General features: G+C 28.1%; 3 protein-coding genes across 3 annotated transcripts; 2 read left to right on the forward strand and 1 right to left on the reverse strand.

Moving 5' to 3' along the window:
• The first annotated feature begins 146 nt into the window (after window positions 1-146).
• Window positions 147-2,274, forward strand: LOC134829578 (uncharacterized). Its single transcript, XM_063842728.1, has 4 exons — window positions 147-1,321; window positions 1,379-1,494; window positions 1,555-1,885; window positions 1,944-2,274. Exons 1-4 carry the CDS (start codon window positions 235-237, stop codon window positions 2,165-2,167), a joined length of 1,758 nt encoding a protein of 585 aa, XP_063698798.1. The 5' UTR covers window positions 147-234; the 3' UTR covers window positions 2,168-2,274.
• A 4,357-nt stretch (window positions 2,275-6,631) lies between these two features.
• LOC134829029 (uncharacterized) lies at window positions 6,632-10,634 on the forward strand. The gene is made up of 5 exons (XM_063842022.1): window positions 6,632-6,661; window positions 6,908-7,148; window positions 7,206-7,587; window positions 10,002-10,132; window positions 10,186-10,634. Exons 1-5 carry the CDS (start codon window positions 6,644-6,646, stop codon window positions 10,632-10,634), a joined length of 1,221 nt encoding a protein of 406 aa, XP_063698092.1. The 5' UTR covers window positions 6,632-6,643.
• Window positions 10,635-15,330: 4,696 nt separating this feature from the next.
• On the reverse strand, window positions 15,331-18,512 carry LOC134831559 (JNK-interacting protein 1). The gene is made up of 4 exons (XM_063845314.1): window positions 18,377-18,512; window positions 17,172-18,249; window positions 15,891-16,072; window positions 15,331-15,827 (listed from the first exon to the last, which is right to left on the reverse strand). The coding sequence occupies exons 1-4, from the start codon at window positions 18,454-18,456 to the stop codon at window positions 15,755-15,757; spliced, it is 1,413 nt and encodes a 470-aa protein (XP_063701384.1). The 5' UTR covers window positions 18,457-18,512; the 3' UTR covers window positions 15,331-15,754.
• Between the last annotated feature and the right edge of the window lie 2,368 nt (window positions 18,513-20,880).

Raw genomic sequence — 20,880 nt, forward strand, 5'->3', positions numbered from 1 at the left:
GTCTAAAATTTAGTAAATTTTCCTTACTCGAAAATCGAGATTTAAAAAAGCCGAGTATTTGCAAACCCTTCAAGTTCATCAAATGGTAAACCGAAGACCCGCAAAACTCGAATTGCGATTTTTTTGCGTCCCGTCTCAGTCAGTTGTGTTTATGTCTCATTGTGTTTCGCATTTCATTGACCTCTTCTATTAAAATTCTCGTTATCGCCGTATCCGTTTATCTAGAAAAGTAAAATGTTGCGCAGTATCACGAAAAATCTCCGTCAAAGTCGTCTCATAAGCCCGGAGATACGGAAATTTGCAACAAGTTACGACGAGGTTTCATTGGAAGATCAAAGTCTATTTCCAGCGGAGGAAGGAATCGTACAGAATTCACTATACACAAACCGGATTCTCGTACCAAAATGTACATTGGACCAATATGTATGGTCTAACGTTGATAAGTTTCGACAAAAAACAGCGATCGAATGTGGAATTACCGGCAAATTTTACACCTACGCTCAGTTGAGGGATCGTTCGGCGACCCTTGCAGTGAATTTGATTAAAAGATTCGGCGTGACAAAGGGCGAGACAGTTGCTGTTTGTCTCCCAAACATGCCCGAATTTGCTGTGGCGGCTTTGGGATGCATCGAGTCAGGCAGCGTGATCAGTACTTTCAATCCAATTTACACGAGTGACGAAATTTCGAAGCAAATGATCAATTCCGATACAAAAATCATCATTAGTACGACAGAGCATTACAAAAAAATCGCAAAAGCTGTGGAAATGTCAAATATGGACATAAAAATAATCATGGTCAAAGATCGGGAGAATGCATCGTTACCGCCAAATACGATCGATTTCAAGGAAATAACGGACCCTCATAACATGTCGTTCGAAATTTTAGAGAAAAATCGCACTTTTGACCCGAATGACACAGTAATGTTGCCTTATAGCAGCGGAACGACGGGCGTTGCGAAGGGCGTCGAGCTCACACATCGCAATATCGTGAGCAATTGTGTCATGTTGGGTCAAAATTTGGGCGGAGAAACATTAGCCATTGAAGCAAGTGACACTTTTCAGGATGTTTTGCCCTGCGTTTTGCCATTTTTCCACATTTATGGATGGACTTGTACTCTAATCTCCAAATTACAGTTGGGATGTAAGCTTGTTACGCTGCCCGCCTTCAAGCCAGATACTTTTGTCGACGTTTTGAGGAATCATAAGACGACTTTAATTCATTTAGTGCCTCCGATCGTTACTTTTATGAGCAACAGTGCGGATGTAAAGCCCGATTATTTGATGTCGGCACGGATGATTATGTCAGGAGCTGCTCCTTTAGGTGATTTTTCATAAAAATTTTCATTAAAAATTATATTATATGAAAAATTTATTATAGGAAGAGCTGAAGTTGAACGCTTTGTGGAAACAAAAGCACCTCAGGTGAAATTTTCACAAGGATATGGATTGACAGAAACATCTCCGGTCGCTATGATGCAGTCAATTGGCAATATGGTGAGTGATTTTTACGATTTTAAATCCAAAAAAAAATTTCAAAAATCATTTTTTTCATAGAATTTTGGCAGTATTGGTTCTCCAAGTCCCGCAACCCAAGCTAAAATCATAAATATCGAAGATCCAAAGATGATTGGTCTCGGTCCGGGACAATCTGGCGAAGTTTTGATACGAGGACCTCATATAATGAAGGGATATTACAAGAATGAAGAAGCAACCAAAGAAACTATTGTCGAAAACGGATGGTTAAGAACCGGCGATATCGGTTATTACGACGAAAACTTCCAATTTTACATCACAGATCGCATGAAGGAACTCATTAAAGTCAAAGGATTCCAAGTAGCGCCCGCCGAGTTGGAAAGTATTCTCAAGTGTCATCCACAAATTGCAGGTAAATCGAAAAAAATTTAATTTTTTCTTAAAATTTTTTGAAAAATTTTAATTTTTAGACGCCGCTGTCGTTGGAGTCCCTCACAAAACCACAGGCGAAGCTCCGAGAGGATTCATCGTCGCAAAGCCAAATACCAAAATCAACAAAGAAGAAATCATGAATTTCGTACAGGAGAAAGTTGCGCCATACAAAAAGCTCGAAAGCATCGTTATTGTGAATGAAATTCCAAAGAATGCTACTGGCAAGATTATGAGACGAGAAATTAAAGCCAAATATTTGTGATTTCTCGAGTTAAGCTCGAATGGAGAGGCCTTTTTACAATATTCTTTATATATTTTTACTCGGATATTTTGTTATTTTTATGCAATAAAGTCATTTTTTATACAAAACGAGGAGAATTCTTCATTAGACCGCAAGTGTTAATTTGCAATATGCAAATTTTATTGACTTTACTGACAGGTAACGGTTTCCTGTAATTTTTTGCATAATTTATTGGATTGTTGAAAAAAAAATGTGAGTTAATTCATATCAAATGACTTAAAATTATCGCACAAAAATTTAAACTTACATGTTTTTTTTACAAAAAAAAATATTTTTTTTAATCCGAGATAATAAAAGTCTTAAATATTAAGGTCTAAAGTCTGAAAAATATCAAAAAACAAACAAAATATTGGCAAAGTGACAAACAACAGATTTTTATGATGTCACAAAATGTTAATTTTTTTTATAGAAATTCCATCATTTCAATTAATCGGCCGATTACTAAGAAATTAATAATTACGCTTTTATCGCCAAAGATTATCTTCGATCACGTTGCTGGATCACGTTTGACCCAAAAATAATTTGTTACACTTTTCTTTATTAAAAAAAATATTAAAATTTTGCCCTTCCAAGGCTTTCTACTCCGACCGATGTTATCTCATCTCAAACAAAAAATCATGATAAGAAAAATTTCTCAGAAAGTAGCAATAAATGACGTCACAAGTAATTATTTTGAGAAAAAATAAACAAACAACTTAATACAGCTGTTTACAGCAGAAGATACAACTCTCATTGTCATTGCACTGCCGATAAGGTCAGCAGTTGAGAGAAAAAATCCCACAAAAATGATAATGCACATCAACAATAAATAAAATTTAATTGTTGGTCGGTCAATCACATGCCCATATCTCCTCCGCACAACATTGAAATCTCGCACACATACATTTAAAAAAAATTGTATTTAATCACAACACGCAATAAATACAAAAAAAAAATTAAAGAGAGAAAAAAGACGTCTCGCGTTTCTTCTTATTAAATTTAATAAATAACTTTTTTTTTTTATAAACAATATAAATGATTGATCTACATCATGTAAGTGAGTAGCGCAACTGAACTTTGCGATTCGAGCCGCTATTTTGCTCTGTTTTTATTTTGTTTGTGTATTGAAATTTATATGATCAATGTTTGTACTTGTATACTCGATATTCGTTGTTTTAGATGATTTTTATTGAAATTAACATTTTTTTGTTTTGTATGTCACGCTTCAGTTAAAAGTGCTCAAAGTCATGAGATTTCAATTCAATGAATTTTTTTATAATACTTTAAAATTTTAGAAAATTTTTAAAATCTTGCTAAAAATTATGGTCAACATTTTTTTTCCAAATTTTTAAAAATATAACTACTTAGGTATTCGACTTAACTTTCTGATTGTTGTACTTTCGTGTTTATTATTTATTTAGCGAATGCTTTTTTTGAAACTTAATAAGAATCATAAATTCAATCTCTTCAACCAGTTTTTGGCTGCATCAGTTAATTGAAGAATCTCTTTCTTGTTTCTAAAAAAGAAAATGTCCGAGAAATTTTAATAGTATCTTGCAAGTATCGTTCTAAAAATATTTCTTTAGAAAATTCTTTCTTTCTTTCTTAGAATTTCTTTAGAAACTTTTCTTTATAATTATTGTGCTTTTCAATTTCTTTGATGAAATATGTTACAGACTTTCGACTTTCAGCATATCTGGTTAGTTTCTTCCATATGAAGAATTGTCTCATTAAGATTCTTTCAATTTCCTTTAGGAACCATGAACATCGGTTTGGATTGCTAGGGACACTTTCGAAGTACAATACTAAAGCCATGCAGAATGAACACAATTCATCGAACGGTATAGAATGTTTTCCCTGTTATTTCTTTGGAACAATATTGACTTCTTGGCTTCAACTTAAAAAATGATTCGAATTCAAATTGATGTAAATATCTAAAAAGAAAAAAAAAATTAAATCAATTAAAATTTTCAAATAAATTTTACTTACCATTTTTGCTTATTTTTCTATCAATTCATTTATGTTTCAAATAAATCTCAAAATAATCCAAATTCTTCTCGAATCTAAAAAAAATTTTCAAAAAATTATTATTTTTCACTTTTTAGTGCACTATAATTTTTTTTTTAAATAATTTTTGTATTAAATTTTAAGTGTTTGTATTTATATTTGTAACAGTCACAACAAACACTGAACACAAAACTCATCCACAACAAAACTTGCGAGCTCAGTACACTTCACGATGTTAACGGAACAACATTAAACTCAACAAACAAACATTTGTCTCTCGTATTCGTTTTTTTAGTAATATTTTTGTGTCTAATTGTCGGTCAACGACGCACGTTTTTTTTTTTAATAATAATAACAACAACGGAACTTTAAGAAAAATTGTATAAACGTATTTAAATTATGCAGTAATTATTTTTAATAATAAAATAAGATAAAAAAAAAGATAATTTTATAGTAAAAAAAGTTAAAAAGTAAGTGAATTGTGAAATTACGTAAAATTCTAATAAAAAATGTGTGCACGTACGTTATTCAACACAGGAAGGAAAGTTCTTGCATATTATCTAATGTATCTATAGCAAGTATAATTTGCAAATAATTTACATAAAAAGTGGAACTAATTTTTTAATTGAACACACAAAAATTGTGCCGAGTATCAATTTTGTCTGTGAGAGACAAATTCTCGTTTTATTGCATAAACTTGTTGCCATTATTTTAAAATTATACGGTTTATTAACATAGACAAAAGAGACCTACGAGTACGAAATATAATAATAATAATAATTGTCGTGCTGATTTTGGATGTTTTGACAACAACAACAACAATCTTCGTGCATTGTTGCCCAATTTTTTTCGTGTTTGTTTGTGATATTTCACCGTTATTTATAAAAATCATGATTATAAAAAATAATTTTCTCATTCTTGAATGAAATTTCGATTAAATCCGGGGACACGGTGTGAATTGTGAGAAACAGAAGTAATTGTCATCGCGGAATGATTTAATAAGTTGATACTGTCTACAAGATTTTAAATATTTTTGCGTATCATTTAATTTTTTTTTACGACTAAGACCTTGATGATGATCGTTGATGGATGATCCTGTGTTATTAAATTTAATAACAGTCAGTTTCTCTCTTAAGTCGTTCATGTTTCAATCAATTTCGTTGTAAATCGAGATTGAATCAAGTCAGGCATGAATTTGGAGTAAATTCGTGACGAAAATAGAACAAAAAAAAATGTGTTTTGATAGAATTTTTGTGTGTTATGTATAGGGCGCCTCCACAAATTTTATATATAAGTCTTGTGTGACGCAATTGTATAAAATATTTTAATCTGGGTTCTATAGGAGATTTGATGAATTTTGAATACAGTTGCATCGAGCATTCAAAAATTATTCTAACGATGACGATTTTATTATTCGACAAAGTTTTTAAGTGGATTTTAGTTGTTTGCACAACTGTTCTTCCGTTTGAAATTGAGTTTAGGTTTAAATTTTTAAGAGATAATGAAATTTTTTGATCATTTTAAGGTTTTCGAAAGCATCTTTCCGTACATTTTCTAATAAGTTTAATATATTTTTTCGTATTTTTGACCTAATTTAAACATCAGTCGAGATTTTTTCTGTTATTTTATCTCTATATGAATCATTAAGATGAATAAAAGTAATTTTATTTTTTCATTAATTCTTTAAATTACCGAAAATTATCAAAAAATGAAGAAAAACCATCATTTTGAAAAAAGTTTAACTTCACTTTTTAGATTTTTCTTCATATTCTTTGCTTTAAATGTCAAAATTTATATTAAAATATTTACCAAACTTTCTTATCGACGAATTTCAGTCAAGAAAATTTTCTCAAAGCTTCCAATTTGTGTCTTCAATTTCATCATTTGTTCATTTTGAGGATCCTACAAAGATAAAAAAGTAAATAAATAAGTGTAAAAATTGATAAAATATAAAAAAAAATCAATTAGTCACAATTTAGGCAATTATTTAGACAATTTTTTACAATTTCTTCACTTCAAGGTGACTTTTTATCTCATTAAAATTTCACGAAACTTTTATATTTCCCATATTTCCTTAAAAATCAACTTTTTAAATTATTCTTTAAAATAATCCTTGAAAAATTTCCATATAGAATATCTTCATAACTTTTTAACATGTACAAAAGTGCGATATTAACTACGAACGTATGTTAAAGAATAAATGATCCATGACAGTGCACTTCAAAATGACGCAATCTTCATTCTGTTAATCAAAAAAGGCAATTCATCACATTAACTTCGAGCAAATTTAGGTCACAAGGTTTCTGACATTGATAAGGAAGTACAAATTGTATAAAATTCCTGTTTTAATTTCTGGAATTCATCATTTTTTGCCCTCAGTTATCTCTTGTTTATTGAAAAATTTTTTAATTGCGCAGTTTAAGCAAGTTCTAAGATGATCACGTTCATTACATGAGATTAAAAAAATTTGTAATTAATTAAAAAATTGAATTTTGAATGAATTTTATGACATTACTTCAAGATAATTCTCCAAAAATTCTGAAAAATATTAAATAAACATTTATTAAAAGTGTTATTCACAGAAAAAGTAAATGTTTAATTAAAATTTTTTTCGAGCGTAAAAAATATTTGAACTGAATTGTGTTTAAAGTTTTAATCAGTGAGTCACGCTTACCTAAATACTGTCTCATTAACACTTTTTCCCTTCTTTTACAGCAAAATCTCAGTGAAAAAATGGTGTCGTTACCGAAAAAGTGCTGCTTTTACTGCGAATTACAAACGGGCGGCGTAATTTTAGGATGGATTGGCGTGGCAACTGCTGTATTTTCCGTGATCCTTGCCATGATCGGAATTGCCTTTTTGCAGGAGCTGTCAGAAGCATTAAACGAATATCCACACGAAAACATCACAGATCATCATCCTCCATCAGTTTATCCTCATACAGTTGCTGGTTCCTGTAAGAAACTCAAAATTAGAAAAAAAAAAATATTTTCTAACGAAAAACTCTTTTCAGTCCTTTTTGTGATGTTAATCAGCTTCATAATCCTGAATCTCGTGGCTCTGGCGGCATCAATTTGTCTCATCATGGGCTCCATCAAGAACAAACACATGCTTCTGATTCCGTGGATGGTTAGCGAAATGGGCAGTATCATAATCCTCGCTCTCGGATTTATCGTGGATCTCATTAGCATCGATGTCGAAGGTGTGCCCGTGTCAGAAAAAGTTCTTGGATTCGTTGCTACGCTGTCAGTACTTGTGCTCGATATTTATTTGTGGTTGTGCATTTATGCGTTGTACAAGAAAATCAAACATGAAACCACGCAACCGATGGAGAGTGAGATGGTGACGAATGATCGGATTAACGATGGGTTGCCAGCTTACAAGAATTTAGCTTAAAAGTGTCCTTTTTTAATTCAATTGAATCCCATTTTAATATGAAAACTGAATAAATGTTAATTTTTTTAAGTGATTAATTGTGAAATTGATGAATTTTCTTATCATTGTGCGATGTTTTGTTTTGTAACCTTTGAATGTTCGAGATAAGAGGAATTTCATCATTTTGAGAAAACTCATTTTGTTTGATATTTGAATAAATAATTGTCAAACTTAATTTTGAAAAGCAAAAAAAAGGTAAAAATTTCAAACCAAACTTTGTAGGTACCTACTTTACTTTTAATTTTTAATATTCAGGAAAAAAAAATTTTTCTATCCATTTTTTCATTCTATAAAGCTAAAAAAAATTAAATTTGGTTTTACTTTAATTAAATTTTAATTTTTTAAATTAAACTGAAAGAAAGTTTAAAAATTTAAAAATACTTCTCAGTTTTTCCTTATCCTGTTAAAATTTCATCCCTCATAAACTGAATGTCGTAAAATTTGATACGTGATTTTTGAAGTGTCTCAAAAAATTTTAAAGCATGAACAAGAGGAATTATTTGTTTTCTTAAAATTTGATGTTTTAGCGTTGATGATGATGATGATCTTCTAAATATAGAATGAAACTCCTGATTTACTTTCTGGAATTCATCATTTTTTGTCCTCATCGTTACCTATATTCTTAAGATCTGAAAAAATTTTAATTTAATTAAATTTTTAAATTAATTTATTTTTTAATTAATTAATTTATTAATTTAATTTAATTTATTTTTTTAATTAATTAATTAAATTTAATTTTTTAATTTAAATTTAATTAATTTAAAGTTAAATTTTCAATTAAAACTAAACGTTTAAAAATTTTAAAATAATTTTAATTTTTTTCTTACCCTGTTAAAATTTCATCCCTTATAAAAACGGAAATTGATTCAACGCCCCATGAATAAATAATAGCAAAACATTAAAAAAAAAAGTTGTAATCGATACAGAAAAATAAACTAAATAATATCATATTTTGTGCCTTAACGTAGTGAATTATAAAAAAAATCAATGCCAATCACCAAATTTTGCCTTTATTGGGATCTTTCTGATGGCGGAATAGCAATTGGATGGTTCGGTATACTCAGATCTGTACTTTGGTTTTTATTAGCTCTTTTATTGGTTCCGATTCCAAACTTGCATGATGAAGCGGAAATTCTTATGCGAATTCTTAATCATATTTCTGAAGATAAAATGGGTAAGAATTTTCTATTGAAAATATTTTTTCATGAAATTATTTATTTTTTTTCTACAGTTCACATTTATTTATGGTTCTCTTTCCTTTTGCTGAAGTTTTTGGACATCGTTTCATCAGTTTTTCTCATAAACGGCACTTTACAGAAGAGACGTTTGCTTTTGATTCCGAGATTGGTTTCAGATATTGTTGGCATTGCTGTTTTTGCGATGTTTTTCTTCGTTTGTTTATTTACCTCTCATACGGATTTGTCTTTTTTAGCATTGTTTATCCTCATGCCATGTCTTGCTTTTGACTTTTATCTTTGGATTTGCATTTATACTTTGTACAAAAATATCAAAGTCGAGAGATTACAAGCGGTAAGAAATGATGAGCAGGATCTCGTGAATAAAGATCTGGACCGTGGAGAAAATCCTCCTCCGAGTTACGAAGCAACTATGGGAATTATTGTCGATGAACAATGAAGCAATTGCCTTTCTTTGTATATTTTTGCAATTTTATGATGATATTAAATTACTTGAAATTTCAAAATAAATGTCGATTCGATGTATTTTGTTGAAATTTTAAACGTAGTTTTGAAGTGTCTTCAAAGTTTTTAAAGCATGAACAAGAGGAATTATTTTATTATTATTTTTTTGATGTTTTGGCGTCTTAAGCTCGTTATTGCGGATGTTGATGTTAAGCCAAGCCTTCGCTAATGTAGCACATTTCTACCTAAAAAAATTTTTTTTAAGAATTTATTATTAATTTCTTTTGAAAAAGAAAGGAAATTCTTATGCAATCAACTTTAACAATGCAACGATGCATTTAACGGTTAAAAATTTCAAATTAATATTAAATTTCGTTCTTACCCTGTTTTGTCACTCTTTCAGAAATTTAGAGCTTTAAATTAATTTAAATAAAAAATAGAAGTTAAAATATATTTTTAGTACTTCAAGATGTCCTTTTGAAAAAAAAAATGGAAAATCATAGAACATTTTTTCAACTAAAAAATACTTACCTGAGAAGCAAAATTATTACATTCAGAACTTCTCAAGAAATTTGCAATAAAAATCGCAATGACGTCTCATATGAATTGAGAGACTACAATTTCTTCACGTTATCAGTCTACATTTTCCTATCAAGCTAAAAACATCGCGTGCAATTTTCAGAAAATCTTAAAATGGTTAAAAAATGTTGCTTTTGCATCAACCTTCGTGTAAGCAGTTTAATTTTTGGATGTATTGGCATCATAAGTTCTCTAACTTGGATAATATTTTTGAGCTATCCGAGATTTTCAAGATTTGAATTTCCTTTCTTTGAAATTTTCTACTATCTGGAACATCGTATAATTCGTAAGATTTTTTTTAAATATTTTTTTAAATTTTTTTTAATGTTTTTTTTTCAGCGCCTTACGTTTTATTGACTTTGATTCTCATATATAACTTTACGGTCCTCTTTTCGTCAATTTATATGATCAAAGGATATCTTCAAAACGATCATTATTGTTTAGTTCCACGATTATGGACTGACATTGTTGGAATTGTGACATTAATATTGATATTTTGTGACATTTTGGGTAAAGATGTTCATGGAGGATTGCTCGATAAATTCGAAAAGAGCATTTTGGTATTTTTATGTCTTGCATTCGATATTTATACGTGGATTTGTATTTATAGTCTTTTCAACAAAATTGAGGATGAAAAGATTCAATATGAGAAGTTCAATGCAATGGCAGATAACATCGGGCGAAAATTGGTTGATCTTCCTCCAAAATATGAAATTGAAGTGCAGTGTAAAAAAGAATTAAAAGAAGATGAAGATAAAATTAATTTACTATTCAAAGGATTAGTTTAAAATTTTTTTTGTGAAAATCTAAAATGAAGTTAAAATTTTCAAATAGCACGAGAAAATTTTTATATAGCCCCTTAACTTAAAATTTAAAAAATTAAATTAATTAAAAATTAAATTTTAAAATTAAAAATTAAATTAATTAAAAATTAAATTTTAAAATTAAAAATTTTTAAAAACTTTCTTAAATTAAAATTTTAACCTTGAGCCTTGAACTTTTTTAAACTGTCAAAAAATGGAGTCATCTGGTAAGTTATTAACTTACTTTCTTATCATAAATGTTAAAAACGATTTAAATTTTCAAACATAATTTAATTTCGTTCTTACCCTGTAACATGTCACTCATTGAAAAACTTTGAAGGCTACCTGTAGAAAACAATTTACTTTGCTTCAAAAGAATTCAAAAGTCATAAAAAAATCGTAAAAAATTGGTTTTCTAAATAACAATAGAAAATTGCAGCTACAAAAGTTAATTTTTACGAGCATCTTAATTTATATATAACGAAATGACAAGTCTTTAGAGGAAATTCGAGAATTTCTATTAAAATAAAAAAAATAACTCATAAATGATACTACTTACCACAGTGTTCTGTTATCTTAACCTCCTGGATGGCGGAATATTGATAGGTTGGCTTGGAATATGCAATTCAGTTCTATGGATGTTTATTAATATAAAAACAATGGACTATGAAGATGAATTTCTGATGCGCATTTCCAACGATGAAATACCAGAAAGAGATTTTCGTAAGTTTTTCTTATTTTCTTTGAATAAATTTTACTTTTTTTTCCTTTTAGGTTATTTATTGCTATGGCGCTATTTCCTCACAATAAAAATGACTGAATATATTTCATCATTTCTGCTCATTAAAGGATCCAGAGAAAAACGATATTTATTTACGGCTCCGCACTTATTGACAAACATGGCAACTTTGACGGTTTTGGCGATTTTTCTCTACTTGTGTTTCGTAAATTCGCTTCAAAAGGATTCGTTTAATGCTACTTTCATCTTGCAATGTAGTATCATCTTACCATGGATTGTTTATGACTGTTATGTTATGTTATGCATTTATAGCTTATACAAAAAGCTTAAAGTTGAAACATTGCAACAACCTGTAGTCGTAGTTGAGCTTTTGCCAAAGAATCGTGAGACTGAAATTCAACCTCCGCCAAGTTATGAAGAGGCACTAAGGGACTAAATGTTAATCCAATAAAACTTTTTTGTCAATTGTGAAAACTGTGACTTATTCAACCTAATTAATTCTTTAAAATCGCACAAAGACACGAGATAGTAGAAAAAATGTCTCGACATCACATCACACGATATCATAATTTTATCGAAAAAAATATATGGCATGAGATTCTTTGATGGTTTTGTGTTAATTAGGCCTAAAGTAGTCGAAAAAACCTAAATTCAAAATTCTGGAACGAGCTCTCGAGATTTTCGAAATTTTTTAGTGCATTTGAGTATATTTAAGTACCTCTTTGACACACCCAATCTCACTGAAAATGCATAGAAAACACTTGAGCTAATTCTAGAATTTTAAATTTAAGTTTTTTCGACTACTTTGGGCCTAATTAACACAAAACCATCAAAAAATCTCATGCCATATATTTTTTTCGATAAAATTATGAAATCAATTGATGTGACTTGAGTCTTTCGGGTCGATGTTCTGATCATTAAACTATGTCTAAACGGGAACTTTCTTCTGCTATTTGGCAAGTGTATCTTAGTCATATGTGTTGTGTATGTACATCGTACTGCAGTTTAATTCCTGAAAAATAACGGTCAAATTTTTCAAACCAACTTTCAGTTTCATCTCGCCCTGTTGCATTGTTTAGTCCTTGTTGCAACTTTTGAAGGCCATGTTTACAATTGCACAATTATTTACATAATCTGCATCTTCAAGAGAAATTAAATTATTAAAAAAAAATCTCGTGTCTTAACAAAACTTTTTAAAAAGAGGAAAAGTTAAAAGTTTACCTGATCTACGAAAATATTTGATAAAAAATCGCAACAAGTGTTTGATATTCAAATCCTCATTTCAAGGACCTTCCCACGAAATGAGAATCAATAAATTTTGTTTTTTCTGCGATTACGTGACTGGAGGAGTAGCAATCGGTTCACTCGGGATACTAACATCATCAGCTTGGATTTTTATCGGTTTCAAATCCATGGATTGCCGAAATTTGATGGATATGATGCGAGATCCACGGAATTATACAATTGTTAATGATTGTAAGTCATCGAAAATTTTTCAAGAATTAAATTTAAATTAATTTTTTTTAGCTTTATCCGTTTTATGGCAAATTTTCCTCCAACTAAAAGCCTTAGACATAATAACTTCAATTTTTCTCATCATCAGCACCAAAGTTAAACATCACTTGTTAGTTGTTCCGCAATTATTCACGGAAATTCTTGGCCTTTTAGTCTTAACGACGTTTCTTGTGCTTTGTTTCTTCTGTTACGACTCGTATATCTCCTTCAGATCATTTTGCATCGTCTTCATTTGGTTTTTAGTCAATTGTCACATATGGTTGTGCCTTTATGCCTTATATAAACATCTCAAAACTGCGAGATCAGAAGTTGTGAGCATTAATGACGTTAAAATTGAGAAAAATTTTGTTCACGAGCCTCCTCCAAGTTACGAAGCTTCATTTCCGCCAAGTTATGAAAGTGCGATATTCGCTAATGGGGAAACGTCTCAGCTGGATTTGTTGTCTGGAGATCATGTTTAAAAATTTTTTGAAGGAAAAAAAATCGATAATGCACAGGAAATAGTTAAGTTAATAGTACAAAATTACACGTTTGGCCTGTAAATTTAAATTTTTAGACAGCTTTAAGAGTAATTATTAATAAAAAATATTTTTTGAAGTACCTTTTTGAAGCTTTTAACTTTAAAATCAACGGTTAAAAATTTTAAAATATTGAGTTTCGTCTTACCCTGTTGTTTTATTTACTTCTTGTTATAACTTTTGAAGGCTACATGCATAATTACGGGACATTAAAGTAGTTTTAAAGTAGTTATCGTCGAATGAAAATTAATTGAAAGAGCTTTTTGTGCCTTATCAAGAATTTTTCAAGAAAAAAATTAAACTTAAATTATTTTTTAAGAAAAAAAAATTAAAAATCTCGCAACAAGTGTCAATTTCACATTGAAGTTAACTTTTTGTGACTTTGATATTAAAAACTTCAAGGATCATATTTAAAAAAAAAATGAAAATCAATAATTTTTGTTTATTCTGCGATCTCGTAACAGGCGGCATAGCTATTGGATGGCTTGGATTACTTACTTCTTCGTTTTGGATATTTTTAGGATTTAAATCCGCTGAAGCTGAAATTCTTATGGATATCTTAAGTCATGGATCCAATACTGAATTTGTGAAAGATTGTAAGTTTTTTTTTGACTAAAAATACCGTAAAGTTGATAATTCTAAGAGAAAATCTGTCTTTTTAATGAAATTAGAAGTCAAAACTCGTTCTTTTATCATTTTTTGTTTCAAATTTTTACTTTTTAAAATTTTTAACTGAAGATTTAATAAAATTAAAATTAATTAATTATTTTATTTTTAATTTCTTTTTTTATTTTTAAATTTAATAATTATAAAAAAAATAAAAATTTCAAAAAATTAAATTTATTTTACAAGAAATTTTAAAAAATTGAAAAAATTATAAAAAATTAAAAAAATAAAAAAATCAGTGAACTGAAAAATTTTTTTAAAATGAATAATTATTAAAAAATTAAAATTTAAATAAGAAAAATAAAATGCATTGGTATAAAATAAAATTTATAAATTTCATTTTGTATTAAAATGCCCCCCCCCCCCCATTTTAAAAATTGGGACAAAAAGTTTGAAATAAATTTGGAGCGGCCTAATTATAAAATAAAAAAATTATAAAATATTAAAAAAAATAAAATAAAAAAAAATTAAAAATAAAATAGAAAAAAATAAAAAAAAAAATTAAAAAAATTAAAAAAAAAGAAAAAATTCAAAATTAATTTCTTTTATTCATTTTTACATTTTTTCGTTTCACTTGAATTTAAACTTTTTTTCTCTTATCATTATCTACTTTACGGTATTCAAAAAATTTCAACTAATTCACTTTTATTTAAACTTTTTCAGTATTCTCATTTCTATGGAAATTTTTTCTCAAACTAAAAGTTTTGGACATAATATCCTCATTTTTTCTCATCAGAGGCACCAAAGTCAAGAAACATCATTTTTTAATCCCACAATTGTTCATCAACACAGCTTGCATTGCAGTTTTAACGATTTTCCTTTTGCTTTCGTCCTTTGGTTCAGCAGGAGAAATGTCCTTCACTGGATTTTGTTTCATCTTTTCATGGTTGCTGTTCGACCTTCATATGTGGCTATGTATTTTTGCATTGTTCAAACATCTCAAAGCTGAAAGATTACAAATCCTTAGACTAGATGAAGAAATTGAAAATAAAGAAATTAATCGCGGTGACGATCCGCCGCCAAGTTATGACGAAGCAATGTTACAAAACTGCCGAATTATATGAACTTAAATCATCTTAAGAAGCTTTTATTTTGAATTTCCTTCATTTTTCTATCTATCTATCTGTCTGTGCTGACAATTCTGTTGAAAATTATAAATTCTAACTTTTTATATATATTTTATATATTTTTTTATACTTTTTTTCAAAAATATTAATTTCTTGCGTTAAATACTTTTGGTAGATGTTTGCTTACGATTTTTGACAATTACTTGAAATTTTTGATAGGTTGCTCTAAAAAGGTCTCTTTTAAAGCTCTAGATAGCAGATCATAACATTAATTTGATATTTTTTTAATTTATATACAATTTTTCACTTTCTACTGAAAATTAAGCAAAAAAAAAAAATTTTGGGTGATTTTTTTGATTGTCCGTCTTTTTTTTTTAATGACAGGTTTTAATGGATTTTCACTAAAAAAATTTAACGGATAGCGATTTTTTTTAACTTTTTATCAAAAAGCGTTAATTTTGGTCATTTTTCTCATCAATTGTAAGCGTTGGGAAGATTTCTTGTGTTTATACATGAACTTGTAAGTAATATGAGTCACTATATGTTATTAATATCTTTCAAGAGTACGGTAAAGAAGAAGACTTCTAAGTTAATATTTGTTTACTCCAAATATATGTCCTCCACTGGATATGCTGTTTCAATGAACTTTTGGTAGAATCGTTGAAAAGCGCGACTAAAAAATTTTTTTTAAAATTATTTTAGTGATTTTGAAGGAAAAATTGGTAAAAGAGCTTACCCGACAGATTCAGCAACAGGCCTCGTTGAATCGCTACCCTTGAAGACGTGACAGGCGAATCTCTGAACCGATGGATGTTTCGTGATGAAACCGATGTATCGGTGATCTTTCGGATGAAAAGCACAAAAGGAGACGTTTTTCAGGGAGTAGAAGTAGTCGATGCAAGGCCCTTTGTCGGTTTTCTGAAAAAAGAAAGAAGTGTTTTAAAAAATTAATTTCTTTGAAAAAAAAATTATAAAAAAAATTAATGAAATTATTTAATTTATAAAAATTATTTTTTTTTTATTTTTTCATAACAGAGTAAAAAATCAAAGTTTTTATGCGAATTTGAAAGTGAATTAAACATTTCTCTTTTGATACTATTGGCATATATTAAAAGCTTTCATATAAATTAAAAAATAATTTTCATAAAAATTTCCAAAAAACTTATTTTCATAAAAAAAAGCAAATTTTTTTGAAAAAAAAAAAATTTTTGTAAAAGTTAAAAATTAATATAAAAATTATGGAGGTTAAAATTTAAATAATAGCAAATAAGAAAAAAATTATTTTTTTAAAAAAAATTAAAAAAAAAAAATAAAAAATTAAAATAATTTTTTTTTTTAAAAAAAAAAAAAAAAAAAAAAATTAAATAAAAAAAAAAAAAAAAAATTAAAAAAAAAAAAAATATAAAAAAAAAAATAAAAAAAAAAAAAAAAAATATTTAAAAAATTAAAAAAACAATTTTTATAAAAATTAAAAAAAAAAATTTAAAAAAATTATAAAAAATAATTAAAAAATTTAAAAAATATTTTAAAAAAATTATAAAAAAAAATTTTTTTAAAAAAAAAATAAAAATTTAATTAAAAATATTTAAAAAATTAATACAAAAAAATAAAAATTTAAAATATTTAAAAAAAAATTTAAAAAAAAATTTTTTATTGTTTTTCATTAAAAAAAATATTTTTAAAAAAAAAAATTAAAAAAAAATATTAAAAAAATTATTTAAAAAAATATATAAAAAAATGTATAAAAAAATTTTTTAAGGTATCAAGATTTTTTGAAGAAAAAAAGTCAATAATTTTTGTAACATAAAAATTATCAAAAAAAAAAAAAATAAAAAATAAATTTAAAAATTATTTATTTTTAAATTTAAAAAAATTTTTAAAAAAAAATAATTGAAAAAAATTTAATAAAATATTAATTTTAAAAATAAAATTTAAAAAAAAAATTAAAAAATTATAAAAAAAAATTATAAAAAATATTCTAAGCTTATAATTGAAAAAATATCAAAAAAAAACTCACCTTCGATCGATCAACCATCCGCAATCCCTGATCATTAATCTCCAAAATACACGGTTGCACTTTCGGCGCTCCCTTTCCGCCATCGACAATTTTCCGCACAGCACTACAAACGACACTCGTTCCCTTGTGAGAAAGTGTCTCCACAGACCCCAAATACCCCAGCAAATATCTCTCCCGCTTCACCTGCTCCGCTGTCGAATCAAAGTCATTGTACTCCAAATCCACGGCATACGCCGACGGAAAAACCCCTTGTCGTCCCGTCCTCAAATTCACACCTTCGCACCACAAATCATCCGCTTCCGTTTGCACATAAACCGGATCCCCAATTTCAATTTCAATCTCGTCAGCATGTCGCGGCACGAATTTATGCAAACCGCGATGTGTCGCCTCCAGCATCTCCAACTGATTGAAGGGAATCGTGCCGAAACTTGTGGTCATCGAGTTCGCGGGAAAAGGAGGCGACAAACTTTTGTAATTGTCATTGGGGGAATGAACTGTACTGTGACCGCTATCGACGTCACCCAAACTGTGCAATCGATCGCTGTCGGGCGACGAGTCTTCGTCAAGTAAGTAACTGCATTTGAGCGCCAACAAGGAATTCGTTCGAGATTGCTGATGAATTTGCGACGTCATGGTTCTCGAAATTTCATCAGCGAGTGTTGGTTGCTTCGTAAAATGCGGTAAAATTGAACATTTTTTATTTTTAGGGATTTCGGGCAATTTTCTCCTTCGACGACCCGTTGACGTGACATTATTGGCATCTACAGAAGCGTTCCATGGAGCAATTACTTGAGTCTGAGTACTTCCCCGAACATCGACGTCAAAATCGCCTTCATTGTTGTTGTTCACGTTATTCGTGTGAGACATGCTAAAAAGCCCATCGTCGTCTTCAGCACTACTGCTACTCGAGATATTCGAGATATTTGACAGGATTTGTTGCGTTTTTGATGGTTGATGACAACTTTCGTCGCCTTCTGTTTTTGTGTCTTTGCTCTCGGGAATTTTTGTGGTACCATCTTGCGGTGACTCACTCTTGGGCGACAGCACATCGTCATCTAAATCGATATCAGCTACCAATCTGCAACGAAAAAAACACGCAAAACCCATAAATTTTCATCACAAATCATGAATTTGACCTTTTTTTCGCATTTATCGATTTTCTAATTTTGACGAAATTCGCAAAGACCCGAAAAAAATTTACTTACGAGTAAAAAGGAGTCACACTGATGATATTTTTCGGCAATGCTTCCACAGGTCGCAACTCCTCAAACTCCGTATCTGCCATTTTTTGCGATTTTTTTCCACAAGATCCAAAAAAATATTACGGAATTAGTCTTTTACTGTGTCAACATTTTCAACAAAAATGCACTTGCCATAAAAAGTTTTCCTTGACACGTATTGCGATGTATAGACGCAAATCCTGTGACGAAAAGTGCGCATGTCAGGACTTTTCAGCGGCGTCGTTTTTTGAGAGGAGGGACTTTTTATAGCAAGACATGCATGGAATTAACACACTACTTAAATTAGAGTGTGTAAGGGAATTGTTCGAGGGATAAAAGCAGAAAGAAAGGATTCGTGAATGGAACGTCGTTCGATTATTTAATTTTATTATTTTATGTAAAAATGTCGATAAATTATTCATGAGAGAGTTTTCTCTTTCTTTCTTTAGTTTTTCTTTTTGTTTCATTTCTAGACGATTCAAATTGTGTGTGAGAAAGATAGTCGTGAAAAATTGTTGAGGAATAAGAGAAAAGAAAAAAAACAAGAAGAAGAGTTTATGATGTGTTAAAGATAACCATTTCATGTTGTTTGATGGTAATAAGCGGAGAAGAGGAATATGTAGTTTTATGAAAGATGATAAACGTAAATAATAATAAAATATCTTGTTTTTATTCTTTTTTTGTTGTTTTGCGAATGGAAAAAGAAGAAAAAAATAAGAAAAACTTTTATTTGACTTTAGGTGTCTCCGTTTTTGGAGGAAAATATTTTTTTATCAAGGTTAGAGGAAAATTAAAAAATAAGTCTAGTCAATGAAATTTTCTTTCATGAAAAAAAATAAATAAAATACTGACGTTTGCTAAATTCAATAAAAAAATGTAGAATCAGTTTTTAATAAATTTTTAAATATTTTTAGATTTTTTTTTAAATTTTAATTTAAAAGATTTTTGTTTAATTAATAAAAAAATATTTTCAAAAAAAAATAATTTTATAAAAATTTTTAAAAACATAATTTTTTTCAGCTTTAGATGCAAAAAAATATCAAGTGAGTATTTAATTAAAATTTTAAAAAATCTTAAAATATGTAAAAATTTATTGAAAACTGATTTCACGTCAATAAAATTAAAAATATCAAACATTAGTATTTTATTTATTTTTTTCATATCTAAAGTGATTTAAATTAATTTTTATTTATAAATTTATCAAGCTGAAATTATTTTATACATTTTTATCTCGATTTTATTTTCCAGGATAAAATTTATTTATTTTTTTTTTGAAAAAATTTTTTAAGAATTTTCACTAATTTTTTTTAAATTTTCTCATATTTAAATTAATTGGTTAAAAAAATTAAGAAATTAAATTCAGAATTTTCTTTAAAAAAAAATTTATGCTTATTCAAAAGAAGAAATTAATTTATTTTTCATACCTACCTGCTTAAAGTTTTTTAAAAGTAAAATTAAGTTGAATTAAAATTTTTAATGTAAAACTTAGAAAATTAGAAAAAATTGTTAAAATTTTATTAAAAAATTAACCTTGGGATCAATTTGAACGAAAAACAGTAAAATATACGTTAGATGGCGCTTTATAAACTTTTTTAACTTTCATTAGATCAAAAATCAAAATGAATTTTTTTATTAAAAAGGTATCCTAACCATCAAAAGTAAGGTAAAAAATATTTATAAAAACTTACCTTTTTTTAATTTAATCCTTTTATCAAATTTTATTTTTTTAAGCGCCATCTAGCGGATATTTTGAAGTTTTTAGTCAAATTGATACCAATATTAATGTTTGGACAAAATTTTAGCAAATTTTATTTGATCATATTTTGTAATTTCCTAAATAATCGTAAAATTTCTCACAAAACTTGAATTCCAATAATTTTTTAATTAAAATTTCAATGTTTAAATTGTATAAAAAATTATTTGAAAAAAATAAACTAAAAGTATATATTGCACAAAATTTTTAAAAGGAGAAAAAAATTTCGATATCAGGCATAAACCGAAATCATCTGAACATGTAAATTCCTTTTAAATAAAAACAAAATATAGGTTTATTGAGATAAAAAATTTAGATTTTTTGTGAAAAAAAGTCTAAATATATGAATAGAAATTGAAAAATTTCGCTTCAATTTAATTTCGACTTTCATTACAAATTTTTCATTTATAAACCTCGAACAATATGTTCATAGAATTTAAATTTGTTCAAAATTAAAAGGATTCAATTTTGACTTAATATGCGATTTTAAACAAAAAATTTCAAATGAAAGTTGAACGTACAAAAAAAAAATTAAAAGTCAATTTTAGACTAAATTTAGTCCTTTTTAAGACAAAAAAATTAATAAAATTTTTCTTGAAATCCATAACCCTGAAAAAAAATCTCTTCCAAAAAATCAAAACAACAACATTCCACAAAGAAAAACTTATTATTCAACAAATTCTGCTGACGTCATTTCCGTAAATACATTTCTACAGAGACACACACATTCACGTGA

Source organism: Culicoides brevitarsis, chromosome 2 (assembly GCF_036172545.1).
Source record: "Culicoides brevitarsis isolate CSIRO-B50_1 chromosome 2, AGI_CSIRO_Cbre_v1, whole genome shotgun sequence".
Classification (NCBI taxonomy): Eukaryota; Metazoa; Arthropoda; class Insecta; order Diptera; family Ceratopogonidae; genus Culicoides; species Culicoides brevitarsis.

What these genes read in the sequence shown, in the direction of transcription:
- LOC134829578 (XM_063842728.1), top strand. Translation starts at nt 235, where the DNA reads ATGTTGCGCAGTATCACGAAAAATCTCCGTCAAAGTCGTCTCATAAGC. An exon ending in GTCAGGAGCTGCTCCTTTAG is followed by an intron (nt 1,322 to 1,378) that starts GTGATTTTTCAT and finishes AATTTATTATAG; the next exon opens with GAAGAGCTGAAGTTGAACGC. An exon ending in TGCAGTCAATTGGCAATATG is followed by an intron (nt 1,495 to 1,554) that starts GTGAGTGATTTT and finishes TTTTTTTCATAG; the next exon opens with AATTTTGGCAGTATTGGTTC.
- LOC134829029 (XM_063842022.1), top strand. An exon ending in TCATACAGTTGCTGGTTCCT is followed by an intron (nt 7,149 to 7,205) that starts GTAAGAAACTCA and finishes AACTCTTTTCAG; the next exon opens with TCCTTTTTGTGATGTTAATC. An exon ending in GCTTACAAGAATTTAGCTTA is followed by an intron (nt 7,588 to 10,001) that starts AAAGTGTCCTTT and finishes CCTTCGTGTAAG; the next exon opens with CAGTTTAATTTTTGGATGTA.
- LOC134831559 (XM_063845314.1), bottom strand. Translation starts at nt 18,456, where the DNA reads ATGGCAGATACGGAGTTTGAGGAGTTGCGACCTGTGGAAGCATTGCCG. An exon ending in AGTGTGACTCCTTTTTACTC is followed by an intron (nt 18,250 to 18,376) that starts GTAAGTAAATTT and finishes TTTTCGTTGCAG; the next exon opens with ATTGGTAGCTGATATCGATT. An exon ending in GGATGGTTGATCGATCGAAG is followed by an intron (nt 16,073 to 17,171) that starts GTGAGTTTTTTT and finishes TTCTTTTTTCAG; the next exon opens with AAAACCGACAAAGGGCCTTG.